The sequence below is a fragment of the Chlorocebus sabaeus genome, chromosome 10 (genome assembly GCF_047675955.1).
Source record: "Chlorocebus sabaeus isolate Y175 chromosome 10, mChlSab1.0.hap1, whole genome shotgun sequence".
Taxonomy (NCBI): Eukaryota; Metazoa; Chordata; class Mammalia; order Primates; family Cercopithecidae; genus Chlorocebus; species Chlorocebus sabaeus.
Window position 1 is genome coordinate 86,998,085 of NC_132913.1, and position 19,456 is coordinate 87,017,540.

At 39.6% G+C, this 19,456-nt stretch overlaps 1 protein-coding gene across 5 annotated transcripts in view; it reads right to left on the bottom strand.

Annotated features, from left to right (window-relative positions):
- FTCDNL1 (formiminotransferase cyclodeaminase N-terminal like) overlaps nucleotides 1–19,456 on the bottom strand; it is a 58,230-nt gene that overhangs the window by 15,640 nt on the left and 23,134 nt on the right. For 4 of the 5 annotated variants that reach the window (XM_038001800.2, XM_007967054.3, XM_038001798.2 and 1 more), the window contains one exon: nucleotides 9,259–9,444. The exons of the other annotated variant lie outside the window; for it this stretch is intronic. In XM_038001800.2, the coding sequence (XP_037857728.2) occupies nucleotides 9,259–9,444 (186 nt within the window). The remainder of the gene's footprint in view (nucleotides 1–9,258; nucleotides 9,445–19,456) is intronic. 5 annotated transcript variants of the gene reach the window in all.

Consider the following 19,456-nt stretch of genomic DNA (forward strand, 5'->3'; position numbering starts at 1 on the left):
ATTCGGTTAATATCAGATTAAAATGAATCTCAAAACCAGTCTTAACTAGGGAAAGAAGTCACTAAAAACTAACAAACAGCCTTGAAACTGGGAAGAGCAAAGGGACTCACGTGTTTTGTGATGATGTGAGTTTGGCAGGGTTTGGAGCCAAACAAAACACAAGAATCCCCTCACACAGACTTATAAACCTCGTGCCTTTCTCTTTGTACAACCTGTTGGAGGCACCTCTTTCTTTTATCCCCAGCTTCACAAGAGACTGAGATGGCCATTGCCACTCTAGAGCCCTGTTACTCTAGAGTTCAGGGGCAAATGTCCCGCTTTTCCCTGTCTCAGGGATGGTGCGGCTCACGTTACATAAATAGTGTGGCTCTAATTATAGTTTACACGATAAGATGGACAACTTGGTTAAATTAGCATTGGTATAAAAAGCTTACATTTGCAGTTTTCTCATTTTTGGGGAACCTTACATTTCTAAAAGCAAAGTTAAGCAGGGATTGATGAGGGATAAAGGGCTGACCTCATCTTCAACATGTGATCATTTCTTAGTTACTATTTCAACATTATTTTACTGTCATTCCTTTTTCTTGCTACTTTCAAACTTATTGCTCCTGATGTCAGTATCCATCAGAGAAGTGCCTTCTCGGTTCACTTTTCCCTAGACTTGATGGTTTGGGGGCTCTGTTGCCTAGCCTGGCTACTCTCATACTAATAGATGTTTTACAGAAAATCAGCACACGGAAACCACATTTCATCCTTTTCCCACACATGTACATAATGAAACATTTCAACTCCCGAGGCTGGGCCTCTTCCTCCTGGGAATTCTGCAGGAATGAATCAGATTACAGTATTTCCCCATAATGCTGATTTCATAAAAATTAAATTTCCTAACAGTCAATACATCTCTCTCATCATCTCATGTCCAAATCACTTACCCTAAATATCTTTAAGAACTATATCAGTTTTAACATTGCACAGAGTATAACTGGAATTTTTGTTAATGTTAATGTTGCCACTATTAACAGAAAACATCCAAACATTTTTCTCTCATCTACCCCCCAACAAGTAATGTTACAAATAGTCTTATGTCCTCAAATCTAGTGTACATATCCTATTTTGACTCAAGGAATGGTAATAACTTTACCATCGTTCCAACAAATAGTTGGATCACATTCAGGTTTTGCTGAAGAGTATATAACACTGAGGGTTACATCAGCACAACTATTCAAAATCCTTACCAGGCCTGTAGTGCTTCACCATTACACTTTGCTGTCCCATACCTTTGAGATGCCCAGTCACATTCAGATATTCACATGCAATTCATCAGCCTTGGGGAGCAAGTCACTTTCAAAGAAGTTCCTGCTTATGGACCTGGGGCTCTCCCCACGACATGGGTCATTCCATCCCTGTGGCCCTGGGACTTTTCCTGAATCCCTCACCCAGCAAATTCCAAGACATCCTCTACCATCACATGTCTAATAACTTCCCCTTGTTAGTAGAATTTCCAAAGTTGATCATTCTTGCTATAAATGAACTCATTGCCTAAGATAAATTATTAAAGACAAAGTAAGTTTAGATGTAAGCCCTAAGGACAAGAGTTCAATAAAGCAATGTATGCTGTTCAGTGTCCCAACACCGACTTACTTGACTAAAATGAAACTCTTATTTTTAAAATTCCTTCAAAAGCATAAAGTTCATTTTTTTTCTAGCAAAATAAAACATCAGAAATAACTTTCATATGCTTTTAAATAAAATAAGAGGTAATCACTTAACACAGAATAATCATTTTTCAAACGGACCCTTGTCATATATATTTTAAATTCTTCTAGTAAGCCTTAGTTACACAATATTTTTGTTTTATTACTATTTCTTATTCAAGTAGTGAAAAAACAGAGACAGTTAACAAATCTGAGATGTTTCTGACTTAATCAGGGTAATAGTTTCCTCCCCAAGGTGGGGAAACTTCTCTCTCTTAGAGGGTGAAAGAAGAAAGAAAGAAAGAAGAGAAAATTTCTCTTTCTGCCCAAATTCACGCTTTTCCAATTTCCTCCATTTAATCCTTCCAAGTCAAAACCAATACGGTGATCCAATTATACTGAATCAGATTCTGTGTTTAAATCCAGCAGTCCCATTGACCTTATTTAAATGCTGAATTTGATTTTTTATGTTAATTTAAACCTACTAAGAAGGTATTTTAAATGAGAGAGATAATTAATCCCAGCAAATCGTATTTCTAGTTAAATGTCATATAATTAAAGTAATTCCACTTTTTGCTCTAAAATTAGAAACCTGATGTGAAAGTTTGTTTCTCAGTTTGCGGTTTCGCTCCACTCCCACCTCCCGCAGATTGGCACTCGGCTGCTCTGGTGGCAGCACGAATCCCCTCACTGCAAGGCTGAAATTCCAATTTTCTTCCAACACAACTGTCACAACGCCCTGAAGCAAGCTAAAAACAAGGAAAAAAATCTTTGGTATGATTTCGCTTTCCATGTGTGCTTTAATGAAAAATTTATCATTCTAAATATTGGTGTTTACTCCTAGTTAAATACTTTTTTATCAAAAAGAAAAAGAAACTGAGATTCAGTTGCTATTATTTCACAGAGAAATATAACAGGCCTGATGTTTTCCTGACAATTCCGTTATTTTCTTGTGTAGAAACACTGTATTTATCATATACTGTATGGCTGGTGATTTAGATATTGTTGAGACCTTATGGTGAACTGATATGGATGTAAACTCTTTATGCCAGATTGTTTAAGCAGAAAAAAACCAAATGCACTTAATTAACATCTGATGTGTAGCTTTCGCAAACACAAATGCAATATTTGTGTTTGAGCACTGGCAGTAATGACTGTGAACTATGCTATTAATGTCTGGTTTAAAGATGCTTGTGGTAGGACCATGTCTGGAATAACACAAATAAAAAACTGCATTCAGACAAAACAATAGTGAAGAGCCCATTAGGAAAATGGAAAAGCAGCACTCAGAAGAAACACATGTATTTTTTTCCCTTTAGATCAAAATTATTCTCAAAAATAGTTCCAGGCACCATCATTTTCAATCAATTAAAGGTGAAAGGATTCTACATATTTTAACTCTACAGAAAAGAGTTTCACTTTAGGAGGTCCAAAGTTGTTTAGGGGTGTCTTCAGAAGTTCCATTCATTAAATTATACTCCTCTTTGGTGGCCAGTATTAAAGCATGCATGAAGAGAGAGCTGGGATGGTGTTTTAGGATATTTGGTACTTTTACATCTAAAGAGAAAACTTCAAATTTGTGGACTGCATTACAGTTTGAATAAACAGATTCTTTTCAACCAATTCAACTCCCTCATTAAACACTTTGTTACTGGGCTGGGCGCGGTGGCTCACGCCTATAATCCCAGCACTTTGGGAGGTCGAGGTGGGCGGATCACAAGGTAAGGAGATCGAGACCAGCCTGGCCAATATCGTGAAACCCCGTCTCTACTAAAAATACAAAAATTAGCTGAGCATCGTGGCACGCGCCTGTAGTCCCAGCTACTCAGGAGGCTGAGGCAGGAGAATCACTTGAACCCAGGAGGTGGAGGTTGCAGTGAGCCGAGATCGCGCCACTGCACTCCAGCCTGGTGATAGAGCGAGACTCTGTCTCAAAAACAAAAAAAAACTTTGTTACTGAAAACCTGGTGAGTGCCAGGAACCATGCAGGTTCCTGAGTACAAAAACAGGAAGAAGGTTAAAATAAGGTAAAACCCTAGCCTAAATGTGGACTTTGCTTCAGAGTAACAAACAGAGCAAGGTCACCAGACTCAGAACTCAGGTTCAAAAATATAAACAGTTATTATACCAAAAACAATTAGTTATCATTATATATTGGTATTTTAAATTTTTTAGACCATGCACTAAAGAGAAACCACAGCTGAAACAGGACATTTGATGACTAAAGCCATAAAACTCAAACATAATTGCTAAGTCCAGTGCTCCCATGGCGGGAAGAATGCGGGACTTGTGTGCATGTGGCTGAATTCACAGAAAAGAAAGCTAAGTGAGAACTGTGTGCCACAGGGCTAGGAAGTACTCTCGTGGGTCCAAATTCAAGTTCCACCTCAACGGGACACTGCCTCTGCTCAGCTGTCTTTCTGTAAAATGGCTATGACGTTTCCTTGCTCAGTGAGGCACTGTGAATCTCATTCTATTGCCTTTGAATCTTTCAGAGTAGAAATAATTCAGAAGACATTACAAACATAAGTATAAATTAACCTCCTATAACGAAGCCAGTCCAGATAAGAGGGAAACTCAAGTGACTTGCTACTCTCAGGTTTTTCAAAAATAGAACAGTGCCCTCCCTGAGTTCAGGCAAAGTCTAAGTCCTTCATGTTCCAATTGTAGGTTACACACTTAGTGACACATTGAGACTTCCATTTTTCATCATCCCAACTAGGCTTCCTAGCCAGCATCAGCAAATGATTTTTAAAAATAGGCTCCTTAAAATGAGACTCATTCTAAAACTGGAAATTATTTTTCAAATACCAGATAAAGTTTTGGTGTGGAGTAAATTGGAGTATTCAATGTCAAGAAAAGTGCCTGATGATGCATTTCTTATTTATAGTAGAAAGAAGTAAGCAGGAAAGTGCTCAGTAACCCATTTAAATAACTAAACAGAAGCCCCTGATTCCAAGATGTACCAATTACCTCCATCTCTGACTCCTAGGGCATCATATGAAACTACAGTTCAAAGAATTTTCCCCGCATTTTTAAACAATGATGCATACATGAAGGCCATTCATACAACATATCAGACAGCAGTGTTTAAATTACCCCATAAATGTTTAGGGTTTTAAATATATATGTATGAAGTATTTATTTATAGATCTAAAAGTATCAACTATTACTGCTTTGCCCTTATTTATGTTCCCCACAAGCTGGCCAACTACAAACTTTTAAAAGGAATTTGGCTTAAAAGATTTTGTGTGTTTGGCACTGACTATGGGTGTTAATCATTTCTGAGCTCACTTCTTTTTCTCTTCTGTTTATAATATTCTTTGGGAACTTCAAAACAGAAACCTGTTTCCTTATAGATTCTGCTTCCTCTACGGCACTGTGTAAATTAATTTGTCCTGGATTGTTGACTATACTGTACAGTTGATAGCGCCAATCATTTCTATTTAATTTTTGTAGGAAAAAACATAAACATAGCAACAATGTGTTGAGGTTTTTCTGTTTTGGTGGGAGGGAAAAATATGTTGGGAAACACTGACATAACCAAAAAAAATGTTAGAAAAATATATAAAGCCAATTAAATTTAAGCAAGTGCAAAATCGCTATTGTTGGGAACCAAATTCATTGAAAAATTAGATGAATAACATTTCTACCCTAAAGAAAGAGGTGTTATAAATTATACTTCAGTAGATATTACTTCAAAAAATGAAAGCCAGGCACGGTGGCTCATGCCTGTAATCCCAGCACCTCAGAGGCCGAGGTGGGCAGATTACGAGGTCAGGAGTTCGAGACCATCCTGGCCAACATGGTGAAACCCCGTCTCTACTAAAATCCAAGAAATGAGCCATGCATGGTGGTGCGCGCCTGTAGCCCCAGCTACTCGGGAGGCTGAGGCAGAGGAATCTCTTGAACCTGGGAGGTAGAACTTGCAGTGAGTTGAGATTGCACCACTGCACTCCAGCCTGGGTGACAGAGTGAGATTCCATCTCAAAAAAAAAAAAAAAAAAAAGAAAGAAAGCAATTTACTTCTTTCTGGATTATTGTTTAAGGAAGAATATGTGCAATTAAGGTAACCTAATATTTTAGTAGAAAGTCTTAAACTCTACTATCTAGTGTGAGGAATATTAGAAACTAATTGTTTATTCACATCCCTTATTCACTGATCCTCCTTGAAATACTTTACTTTTCTGCTATTAGCATCTGCATTGAGCCTACTAAATGATGGACAAACAGACTGCCCAAACTTGGCAAATTGTAATTTTCTTGTTTCTTCCACAAGCTAAAGTTTCTACCCTTGGTCATGGGTACCAGTGAAAAAAGGCATATAGGGGAAGAGCTGTGCTCCTTTTCCCTTCTTATCATGAACATGCCATCAAATATAATCTAAATACAGGCACTGAAACTTAGCGTTTATAAAATTTACCACTAATAAATCTTACTAATTACTCTGCAGGGAAGATGATGGAAATAATCACAGGATTGATTTAGAGATATTATGAAAATATGTTGGAAGCTTTAAGAATTTAAAAATGTTTTTCTTATATATAATACAAACAAAATATGTACATATATATTTTACAATATTGAGATCACGCTGCCTATACTACCTGGTGTCCCTTGCACTGGCTATTCCCTCTGCCTAAAACTCTCCTCCACATCTCCACATGGCTAGTGGTCTCACTCCTTCAAGTCTTTGCTCTAATATTGCCTTTACAAAGAGGCCTAATTTGGATTATTCCACCTATAATCACAATACGGCCCCATTCTAGAACTCTTAATGCCCTTGTCCTGTTCAATATTTATTTTGGCTGTAGCACCTGTTATTTTCTAACATGCTACATAATTCATTTGTTTATTAAGGTTTTTATTTACGGTCTGTCTCTTTGCCCCTCCCCAACTACAATGTAAGTTCTTTGAGGAAACATAAGTTCTATTTTGCCCACTGGTGATACTGCTTAGCACACAGTAGGTACTTAATATCTGTTTTAAACTAATTTAACTGCAAATTCTCTCTACATTAGACTGCATTTTCTATGTCTCTGAAGGTTCTTCTAAAACATCATGCTTGAGTATGCCACATTTTATATAAACATTCCCAAATAGCAAACATTTCCATTATTTTCAGTATTTGCTATTATAAATAATGCTTTGATAAACATCCTTGTACATGTCCCTTTTACTATTTCCTTAGGATTTATCTCTAGATCTAGAATTCCTGAAAGGCAGTTATATACATTTTTAGAGCTCTTCATACGTATCACAAGCTCACTTCTAAAAAGTTTATACCAATTTATACTATCATTAACACTGTAAATGTCTCTAACTACATCTTCCCCAGTATTAAATATTACCTTTAAAATATCATCTTTAAACATTCGTTGTGCCAATTTTGGTATCTTAATGTTTTAACTTGGGATTTGCAGATTTTTATGAAAATTTTTATGTAAATTACAGATCTCCATGTGAGTAAAAACAGAATAAAATCATGGCCCAGGCACAGTGGCTCGTGCCTATAATCCCAGGACTTTGGGAGGCCAAGGCGGGTAGATTGCCTGAGTCCAGGAGTTTTGAGACCAGCCTGGGCAATATGGTGAATCCCTGTCTCTACAAAATATACTTGGAAGGATGAGGTGGGGGAATTGCCTGAGCCCAGGAGGTTGTGGCTGTAGTGAGCCGAGATTGCACCACTGCACTCCAGCCTAGGCAAATGCCATAAGACCCTGTCTCAAAAAAAAAAAAAAAAAAAAAAAAAAGAAAGAAAGAAAGAAAAAGAAAAAATCAGAAATCCCAATGTGTTGACCATTTCAAATCAAACAATATAAAATAGATCATGATGAGGCAGAGGCACAGATTATCCAACCATAGGCAGGTGATAGATCAGACTGGGAGGCAATCCTCCCTTTAGTTTAAACAACTACATATCGAGTTTGTTCTTAGGAAACTAAACATAATTAGCGATAATATTGGTATTCGGTCTTATGCCTTTTATATCAGGTTAAAGTTTTTCCCATATATCAACCCATTTATTCTAACAGCATTGCAAAAATGAGAATTAAGTTATTCAAGTGTTTACTTAACCTAATGCTCTGATAGCAGTATACCTATATCTAATTCCTGTCCACCTGACTGCAATACCAGTCCACCTGGCACTGAAGCGACTGCATCTGTGGTATAATCTCTTCAGTCTTTAGGGAGGCTCAAATTAGAAACCAGGAAATAGATTTCTGAAAATTTAGTCATAAAACTTTACACTTCTCCATTTGTGAGACAAATCATGGGAAAATATGTGAGGTTCAAATTGGCAGAGAGCAATCAGTCTCTTCCTTTTTTCTATAACAAAATGTTGAATGAAATACATTTATAATATCACTTTTATTAAATCTCCTCTTCATAGGGAAGAAAAGAATGGCCCTTTAGTACTGTGTCAGGCACTTTACAGACATCATTTCGACTTCACAGTAATGAGAGGGAGACATTATTACGTCCATTTCATAGATATGGGAACCAAAGCATAACGAGACCAAGGAACCACGGTCACGCAGCCAGCAAATAGCAAGGCCGGGATTTCAGCATAGCCTCAAAACCTGTGCTTTTTTTTTTTAATTGCATTGCTCTACTTGATTATAGATATTATTTGTTTAAGATCGAATTCTGTGCCAGGGGCTAGTAACCAAAGACCTATGTGTAAATGATTCTGCAGGGCTTTGGCAGAGCTGTGCCATGAGAAATGTGTTTCTTATGCTCACCCACCTCTCACTCCTTGGATATCTAGTATTTTGGTAACTGCTTAAGTTATTCATTGACCATCAAAATGTGACCTTACATGGTTTAATTTGTGGCCCCCAACAGATGTTTGAGAATGAAACAATTGAGACTCAAATAAGTGACACTAGGAAGCTGGAAATGCAGGCAACAAAGAGGAGTTCTACCTTTTCCTGATACATCCCTTAGGGGTGGGGCGGGGAGAGAGGGCAGGAGTGGCAGAGAGAGGCAAAAGTTGATGAGATCCAGGGGAAGGAATAGTTTCTTTTCCCAGTCTTTGGTCTCTGTATTCTAGAAGTCCGTTATCTAGAAAAGATTTTTTCCAGGGTTCCTCTAAAACTGATTTCCAGCTGTAAGCACCAACTTGGCTACACTGATATTTAAGTACTGAAAGACCTTTCTACCAGCTAGAAGTGATCTCTCCCTAAGTCCTCCCTCCCCAGGTGTCTCCATCACACCCCAGGGCACACCCCACACCATTCACAGATAGGGGCCTCCAGGACCCTGCCCCAGTGCCAGGAGCTATGAGCATTCTTTTCATCAGTGATCACATTGCAGGGCTAATGATATATCTTGAATATCACTTCTGGGGGCCCTCATCAAATACCTGACGGGTGCTTCTAGGCTCACAGGTTAGCTTAACAGGGCCCGGGTGAGAGTAACAGCAGAAAGGAGAGCCTCATCCATTTAAGAAGTAGCCACTCCTATAACTCTTCCTGCATTAAGAGGGTGTGACTCAGAAAGGGGACCTCAAGTTTAAAAAAAAAAAAATACAGAGCAAAGCAAAAACCATGCTCAGAACCTGTTAAACCACATCTTCGGGCAGGGGCAGCTCCCAGGTCAGGCTGAAGAGCACTGAAATCTCTCCTCGTGAACCAACCCAGCTGCTTCCTTCTCTGGACAAGACTACGCTTCTCAGGCAGGTCAGCTTCGCCAAAGAGAAACACGCTACAGCCAGGAACATGCCGCACCAGATCCTCAGCAAGGCCTGTAGCAGAGGAAATTTTAACCAAAGAAAATCACAATCAAGCCAAATCTTAAAAACCAAAGCATATAGTTTTTTTGCTGTGGTAAAACATATTTAACATAGAACTCATCATTTTAGTCATTTCTAAGTGTCCAGACCAGGCATGAAGTTGCACACTGTTGCACAAGCATCACCACTAAAGCACAGGATTTACCCAAATTTTAAACATCAAAGCTTAAACATAATGAATGTTCCATTGAAGTTAATCTCACAATAAAAGCTTGCCTTGATACAACGAGACTTGAATTTCTAACCCATTGCAAAGCTAATTTCACAGTGGAAATGTATATGTAGGATTAATGAAATTAGTGCCTTCAATTTTTGAACAATGTTATAATAGTCCCAACTTGTAAATATTGTCAGAAGGTATAAAAAGTTAGGAGGGCAAGGGCCAGTAACCACACCGTCTAATATAGCAGCCCCTAGCTGTATGTGCTATTAAAAAATTAATTCTAATCAATTAAAATTTTCGTTAGGATTTATCTCTAGAACTAAAGTTTTAATCGATTAAAATTAAATAAAATGGGCCAGGGAAGTGGCTCATGCCTGTAATTCCAGTACTTTGGGAGGCTGACGCAGGAGGACAGCGTGAAGCCAGGAGTTCGAGAACAGCCTGGGCAACATAGTTAGCCCCCTATCTCTACAAAAACTAAAAAAAGAAAAGAAAAAAATGAAAAATGAAGTTTTTTAGTTGCACTTGTCACATTTCATGTACTTAATAACCACACATGGCTAGTGGTCTCCATATTGGACAGCACAGATAAAGAACATTTCCATCACCACAGAAAGTTCTATTGGACAGCTCTGAGCCAGATGCTCTATAAGGAAGCCTAATATTTAAACAAAATTGGAGATTACTCCGAATGACAGAACATTTTTCATCTTCCTCTGCCATTCTTCATATCTGGATTCTCTGGATATGATTTTATCTTCTCAAGGCAAAATATAGAACTGCTGGGCTTTTCTAGATTACTCCTTCACAGGACCTCTGCTTGTTTTCTAGGAGCTAATTATAGTCCCCTGTAAGCAAGCACAGAGATGGCATACATTTTGTCTGATATACGGAATATAGGTGCTAAGGGAATTCTGGTGCTGGCCTGGGATGGCAGGAGTGCAGGCCTTCTTTATTTGTTACATATCATGGATCATCAAAATAAGGGCTGAGATGAGACTTCTGGCCACAATAAGCATAGGAGACCGTCCCAACTGCAATTTCAGAGTTTATTATTTGTTTAACTCTAATGCAGGCTGCCATGTTAATGGAAGAAGTGAAATGTGGAAGACACCGAAAAAACATTTGGTACCACTGGGGTGTAAAAAGTCTTGGGAAATGTTTTGGTTTTGGTGGGTTTTTTGTTTGTTTGTTTGTTTTTTGAGATGGAGTCTCGCTCTGTCGCCCAGGCTGGAGTGTAGTGGCGCAATCTTGGCTCACCGCAAACTCCGCTTCCTGGGTTCAAGCAATTCTCTTGCCTCAGACCCCGCAAGTAGCTTGGATTACAAGCACGTGCCACCATGCCCAGCTAATTTTTTTTTTTTTTTTTTTTAGTAGAGACAGGGTTTCACCATGCTGGCCAGGCTAGTCTTGAACTCCTGACCTCCTGATCCACCTGCCTCAGCTTCCCAAAGTGCTGGGATTACAGGCATAAGCCACCATGCCCAGCCTGGTTTTTTGTTTGTTTGTTTGTTTGTTTGTTTTTTGAGATGGAGTTGCATGCTGTTGCCCAGGCTGCAGTGCAGTGGCATGATCTTGGCTCACTGCAACCTCAGCCTCCCAAGTTCAAAGAATTCTCCTGCCTCAGCCTCCAGAGTAGCTGGGATTACAGGAAACTGCTACCACACCTGGTTAATTTTTGTATTTTTAGTAAACAGAGTTTCACCATATTGGCCAGGCTGGTCTCAAACTTCTGACCTCAAGTGATCTGCCTGCCTCAGCCTCCCAAAGTGCTGGGATTAGAGGTGTGACTCACCACGCCCAGCCTGGGAAATGTTCTTTCTTTGAATCAGGTAGCGACTCCAGCATTAGAAGTCCCTGGTATTGTAGATACCATAAAGCCAAGAAAATCTCCTAAGTTTATTTTAGCCCTAAGTGATTTCGGTTTCATTAACACTACTTTAAGGTACAGGCATACCTCAGAGATATTGTGGGTTTGATTCCAGACCACAGCAATAAGCAAGTATCACTGGGAAATATCACAATAAAGCAAGTCACATAAATTTTTTGGTTTCCCAGTGCATATAAAAGTTATGTTTATATTATACTGTAATCTCTTAAGTGTTTAATAGCATTATGTCTGCAGAAACCTATATATATATCTTAATTTAAAAATACTTTATTGGCCAGGTGCAGTGGCTCATGCCTGTAATCCTAACACTTAGGAAGGCTGAGGAGGGAGGATTGCTTGAGATTAGGAGTTTGAGACCAGCCTGGGCAACAGAGTGAGACACCATCTCTACAAAAAATAAACAAAATTACCTGGATATGGCAGCATATGCCTGTAGTCCCAGCTACTTAAGAGGCTGAGGTGGGAGGATCACTTGAGCCTGTAAGGTCAAGGCTGCAGTGAGCTGAGATCATGCCACTGTACTCCAGCCTTGGTGACAGAGCTAGACCCTGTCTCAAAAAAAAAAAAAAAAAAAAACAACTTTATTGCTAAAAAATGCTAAGGCTTCAGCAAGTCATCATCTTTTTGCTGGTGGATATTCTTGCCTTGATCTTGATGGTTGCTGACTGATCAGCCTGATGGCTGCTGAAGGCTGGAGTGGCTGTGGTTAACGTGTTAAAATAAGACCACAGTGAAGTTTACTGCATCAATTGGCTTTTCCTTTCACTAAAATTTCTCTGTAGCATGTGATGCTGTTTGATAGTATTTTACCCACAGTAAAATGTCTTTCGATATTGGAAACAATATTCTCAAACCCTGATGCTGCTTTATCAATTCAGTTTATGTAATATTCTAAATCTTGTATTGTCGTTTCAACAACGTCCATAGCATCATCACCAGGAGTAGACTCCATATCAAGAAACTTCTTTCTCTCCTCATCCATTTTAGTTGTTGGGGTTTTTGTTTGTTTGTTTGTTTGTTTTGGAGACAGCGTCTTGCTCTGTCACCCAGGCTGGAGTGCCCTGGCGTGATGTAGGCTCACTACAACATCTGCCTCCTGGGTTCAAGTGATTCTCATGCCTCAGCCTCCCAAGTAGCTGGAATTACATGTGTGTGCCACTGCTCCTGGCTAGTTTTTGTATTTTTATCAGAGATAGGTTTCACTGTGTTGGCCAGGTTGGTCTTGAACTCCTGGCCTCAAGTGATCCGCCAGCTGCAGCCTCCCAAAGTGCTGGGATTACAAGCGTGAGCCACCATGCTGGGCTCCATTCAAGTTTTATCATGAGATTTCAGCAATTCAGTCACATCTTCAGGTTCCACTTCTAATTTTAGTTTTCTTGCTATTTCCACCACATCTGCAGTGACTTCCTCCACTAAAGTCTTAACGTCACCCATGAGGGTTGGAATCAACTTCTTCCAAACTCCTGTTAATGTTGATACTTTGACTTCCCCCCAAGAATCATGAATGTTCTCAAAGGCATCTAGAATGGCAAATCCTCTCCACGAGGTTTCCAATTTACTTTTTCCAGCTCCTTCAAAGGAAACATTATCTATGGCAGCTATAGCCTTACAAAATGTATTTCTTAAATAATAAGATGTGAAAGTCAAAATTACTCCTTGATCCATGGACTGCAGAATGGATGCTGTGTTAGCAGGAGTGAAAACAACATTAATCTCCTTGTACATCTCCATCAGAGCTCTTGGGTGAGAAGGTGCATTGTCAACGGGCGGGAATATTTTGAAAGGAATATTTTTTTCTGAGCCCAGTAGGTATCAACAGCGGGCTTAAGGTATTCAGTAAACCAGGCTATAAACAGATGTGCTGTCATCCAGGCTTTGTTGTTGCATTTATAGAGCACAAACAGAGTAAACTGAGTATAATTCCTAACGGCCGTTGGATTTTCTGAATGGTAAATAAGCATTGGCTTCAACTTAAGGTCATCAGTTGCATTCGCCCCTAACAAGAGCATCAGCCTGCTCCTTGAAGCCAGGTGTGGGCTTCTCTCTAGCTATGAAAGTCCTAGATGGCCTCTTCTTCCAACAGAATGCTGTTTCATCAATACTGAAAATCTGTTTAGTGTAGCCACTTTCATCCTTTTTCTAAAATTTTGTAGAGACAGTCTCACTATATTGCCCAGGCTGGTTTCGAACTCCTGGGTTCCAGCAATCCTCCCACCTCGGTCTCCTAAAGTGCTGGAATTACAGGCATGAGCCACCGCCGCGGCCAGCCTACCTTCATCCTTGATCTTAGCTAGATACCAGTCTCCTGGATAACTTGCTGCAGCTTCTACATCAGCACTTGCTGCTTTACCTTGAACTTTTACGTTATGGAGGGAGCTTCTTTCCTTCAACCTCATGAACCAACCTCTGCTAGATTCCAACTTTTCTTCTGTAGCTCATCAGCTCTCTCACCCTTCACAGAATACAGGAAGAGTTACAGCCTTTCTTTGGCTTAGCCTTTGGCTTAAGGAAATGTTGTGGCTGGTTTGATCTTCTATCCAGACTACTAAAACTTTCTTCATATCAGCAATAAAGCTGTGCTGCTTTCATGTCATTGATGTGTTCACTGTAGCAGCACTTCTATTTTCCTTCAAGAACTTATCCTTTGCATTCACAACTTGGCCAACTGGCAGAAGAGGCCTAGCTATTAACCTATCTCAGCTTTCAACATGTCTTCTTCCCTAAATTTAATCATTTCTAGCTTTTTATTTAAAATACAAGATGTGAGACTCTTTCTTTTACTTGAACACTTAAAGGCCATTGTTGGGTTATTAATTGGCCTAATTTCAGTACTATTGTGTCTCAGTACATAGGGAAACCCAAGGAAAGGAAGACAGATGGGGGAACAGCCAGTTGATGAAGCAGCTGGAACACACATTTATCAGTTCAGTTATCTGTCTTATGTGGTTGTGGTTCATGGCACCCCAAACATCAAAGATCAGTGATCGCAGGTCACCATAACAGATATAATAGTGGCTGGGCATGATGGTTCATGCCTGTAATCCCAGTACTTTGGGAGGCTGAGGCAGGCAGATTGCCCGAGCTCAGGAGTTCGAGACCAGCCTTGGCATCAAGGTGAAATCCCGTCTTTACAAGAAATACAAAAATTAACCTGGCATGTTGGCACACACCTGTGGTGCCAGCTACTCAGGAGGCTGAGATCAGAGGACTGCTTCAGTCTGGGAGTCCAAGGCTGCAGTGAGCCAGGATCACGCCACTGCATTCCAGCCTGGGTGACAGAGCAAGGCCCTGTCTCAAAAAAAAAAAAAGAAAAGAAAAGAAAGAAAAAAGACATAACAGTAATGAAAAGATTTGAAGTATTACAAAAATTACTAAAATGTGACAGAGACATGAAGTGAACACGCACTGTTGGAAACATGGCACCAATGGACTCACTTGATGCAGGGTTGCTACAAACCTTTAATTTGTAAAAAAAAAAAAAAAAAAAAAAGCGATACTTAAAGTCATAATGAGCAAAGTAAGCCAGTACCAAAGGGCCACAGCTCCTGGAGTGGGGCGGGGCTAGATGCCAGGGATACAGTCAACCGACGTTTAGGAATTGCAACATAATGTTTAGGTAGTGATACAGTTGGGATGTTTGTCCCCTCCGAATCTCATGTTGAAATGTGATCCCCAGTGTTGGAGGTGGGGCCTAATGGGAGGAGTTTAAGTCATGGTGGCAGATCCTTCATGAGTGGCTTGGTGCTTTCCCATGGCAATGAGTGAGTTCTTCCTTTATGAGTTCACACAAGAGCTGGTTGTTTAAGGAGCCAGCATCTCTCTTGCTCCCTCGCTCACCATGTGACACACCTATTCCCCCTTTGCCTTATAGCTATGAGTAAGAGCTTCCTAAGCCTTAACAAGAAGACCAGTAGATGCTGGTGTCATGCTTGTACAGCCTGCAGAACCATGAGCCAAATAAACCTCTTTTCGTTATAGATTACCAGGTCTCGAGTATTCATTCATAGCAATGCAAACGGACTAACACAGGCAGTGAGCTAAATTCTCCCTTCAAATCTACAGTGGTTGAGGAGGCGGCATGAGAAATGGGAGAATATTTAGGAAAGGTTAACTAAATTCTGATAACTCTCCAAATTGTTCTGGTCACATATATGTGCTCCACCCATAACTTAGTGTAACTCACATTTGGGCTGCTGCAGTAGCCTAAAATCACAAACTGTGATGCCCAAAAGCCTGTCCTACCAAATACTATGACATGTTTCCTGGCCCTGCCCAGCTCTTTGCCTACGCAGGCCAGCCCCTCCATTTGGAGCTACAGTTCTGAAGCACTGCCTGTTTATATAGGCAGAATGCCTATAAACGAGATTCTTTAATCTGGTTCCTAAAGGGCAAAGCATTGGGAGATATTTGTGGTAGCAACCCCCAGCTGACTGCAATTGGAGATTCAAGGGCAGGGGTGCATTTTAGTTTCGTGGAAACAACATACACTTTTAAGTCCAGAAAGTATAGGATTGAATACCATTTCTGCTCCTTAATAGCTATTTGGGAGATCTTGAACAATTTACTTTACATTTCTGAGTCTTAACCTCTCTATCTGTAAAACAGAAAAGAAAGAAAAAAGAAAAAGAAAAAAAAAACTTTCTCTAAATCCCCAATTCCTTATCTAGAAATTTCTCAGTCAAAAAAAAAGGAATGGGTTGGGCACGGTGGCTTACGCCCATAATCCCAACACTTTGGGAGGCTGAAGCAGGTGGATCACTTGAGGTCGAGAGTTCAAGACCAGCCTGGCCAATATGGTGAAACCCCATTTCTACTAAAAATACAAAATTAGCTGGGTGTGGTGGCGGGCACCTGTAATCCCAGCTACTTGAAGGCTGAGGCAGGAGAATCACTTGAACACAGGAGGCAGAGGTTGCAGTGAGCCGAGATTGTGCCATTGCACTTCAGCCTGGGTGACAGAGCAAGACTCCGTCTCAAAAAACAATAAATAATAATAAGAATTTATCCTGTCCTTCCTGCATGAACAATATTTTAGGGTAGCTAGATAGTCCAAACTGATGAGAAAAAAAATTTTTAATAGAAAAAAAATCCAGCTAATAAATGTGGAAGTGATGATAGAATTAGAAAATCACAATTTTGCAGCACCTAAAAACATGATTGTTTTAGGCAAGATTATGAATAAATGAAACCCTCCTGAAAAATCAATTAGGAACTTCACAACATCAGACAAACGCAGCAGTGAGACACTCAGGCACTGCAGCCTCCTGGTGTGATGCAGTGTGAAACACACAGCCCACCTTTAAGAATTCCTGCCAAAAAATTAAACTTCAAACTAATCAGGCCTCTGGAGCTAACAGAGTTTACAGGAAATGTGAGGGATAAAGACACAAATTAAATGACACCATAACGAAGCCAACAGATCCAGAATGTAGAAATTCTATAGGATAACTGACCCAGATTCTGCAACAAGTAAATCGCCATAGAAAAACGGGATTGAGGGGGGCAGGGAGACTGGTCTTGATCAAAACAGACTCAGAGATACAACAATCAGTATGATGTGTGAGCCATGTTAGATCTAGATTCGAACAGGCCCCTATAAAGAGATATTTGCCTGGTTTATACACCAGGTGTTAGACGGTATCATCAAATTATCATTCTGTTGATTGTGATGGTGGCATTACAGCTATGTAGGAAAATATTTGAATTGCTTAGAGATGTATATTAATTATGAAGGAGTGAAATAACATGATCTTTGGAATTTGCTTTAAAATTATTTACTAAAAACAAAAGGAAAATGAAGGAGATGCAAGGAGAAAAAAATAACAGAAAGTAAAGGAAAAAAAAAGAAAAAGAAACTTCCCCATAGGATGGATAGAGATTGGATAAATTAAGAAAACCATGTAGCCCAATGTCTGGTACAGAGAATAACTCAATAAATAGCTCCCTTTCCTTTTTGTAAGCCTAAGCCCTGCTTTGAATTCTGAGTTCTGGATACCCTCCTAGGCTGGCATGTTCCTACTTAGTAGAAATGCTCCTATATTTTAACAATTCCTCTTCCATTATGTCATCTACATAAATTCATCATGGAAGAAATCAAGCTTGATTTTTGTTCTCTAATGAAGCAAGAAAATGAAATATTACATTATTCTTGTTACAGTGAAGAGACAACCAAGGCCAAAATAATATTTAGCAATAAAGACAGTACAATACCCTCTTCATACTCAAGGAAATAACGTTTGTGTTTCCAATGACTGCAACCCAAGGGCCTATGGTAAGTAGGTATTTGTAATTTTGTTGGAAAACAATTTAGACAGCCTGTGTTTCAAAAAAAGTCTCCTATTTAGTTAGAGAATTACTTACAACCAAGCTATTTTATTTGTTATATGAATTATATATTCAAAAGGGCTAATTTTGATTTTATATTATGGTTTTCTCAATTAATCTGCATAAAAATCATCCCCTGTAACTTCAAATGTCCACATCAAGTGAATCACATAGGCCTCTTAAAGAAGATAATAATTATGAATACTTCAAGCTCAAGCCTGTGGAAAACTGTCTCATCAGTTTTCAAGTAAGTGGCATTATCGTTTAAAGCAACAGTTTTGTTCAGATTTGCTGTAAAGCCACTGCTCACTGCAGCTCTCTAAGCTGTTTGTTCCACTTCCCTCTACAGTGGAACCAAACTTGTAGCCTTGTGAAAGAGTCCCAGGAAACCCAAACTCCTGAATTAAGCCCTGCTTCGTATTTGTGCCCTCCCTCTCCTGGAATTCATTTCTTCCATCCTTGTGTTAGAATATTCTACAGCTTCTGTTTGTTTTTATTGATAGCATCAAATCTAATAGACTTGTATTAAATAGTTAATCTTGAGTTTTTGTTTTCCATTCTGAGTTTCAAAATCCCAGAAGGCAGTGCCTTCTAGTTACTCAATAAAGGTTTATCAAATTGAATGAACTGACTTTGCTTCCTAAGCACTTTGCTGATGTTGGCGCTGCAAACCTGGAATATCAGTGTCCATTCTAGGCCGGGCGCGGTGGCTCAAGCCTGTAATCCCAGCACTTTGGGAGGCCGAGATGGGCGGATCACGAGGTCAGGAGATTGAGACCATCCTGGCTAACACAGTGAAACCCCGTCCCTACTAAAAAATTCAAAACAATTAGCCGGACGAGGTGGCGGACGCCTGTAGTCCCAGCTACTCGGGAGGCTGAGGCAGAAGAATGGCGTGAACCCAGGAGGCGGAGCTTGCAGTGAGCCCAGATTGCACCACTGCACTCCAGCCTGGGCGCAAACAGAGACTCCATCTCAAAAAAAAAAAAAAAAAATTCAGTGTCCATTCTAAACTAACAAATGGGAATAAGGAGTCACTCTGCTAACAAAATGAGAAGAGAGTTCAACACCAGCGAGAACATACTGTATTTCTAGTGAGAAACCATGGGATCAATTTTCCACAGTTGTGTAAAATTTTATGCTCTGTCCTTAGAGCAGTGGTCATATCCACAGCAGTCAAAACCACATGTACCTACGGGATATCCGCACAGATCAGCTTTGTTAGGGCAGATATCTGAACCACCTGTTCAGAAAGAATATCATGCCATCATATAGTTTTGAAACAGGCAAAACAAAACTGCAGCTTCCTAATCACTCTTTATTAAAAGACCAACTTTTTTAGGTTCCCCCCCCCCCCATTTTAAGAAGCTTTGCTCACCACTATTGTTAGTGGTTCTGCCCTTTCCAATTTCTCTGGTCATATTCTAAAAGGGTTGATTTAAGGAAATACCAAAATGCTTTTTAACAATATATATTTTTTAACCTTCATGTTTGGCTGATCTTATTAGCTAAAAAATAATTTTTAGTCATTCCTATACATGAATATCTAGCACTTTCTTTTCAGGCTTAACTTTAGAGACTGCTGT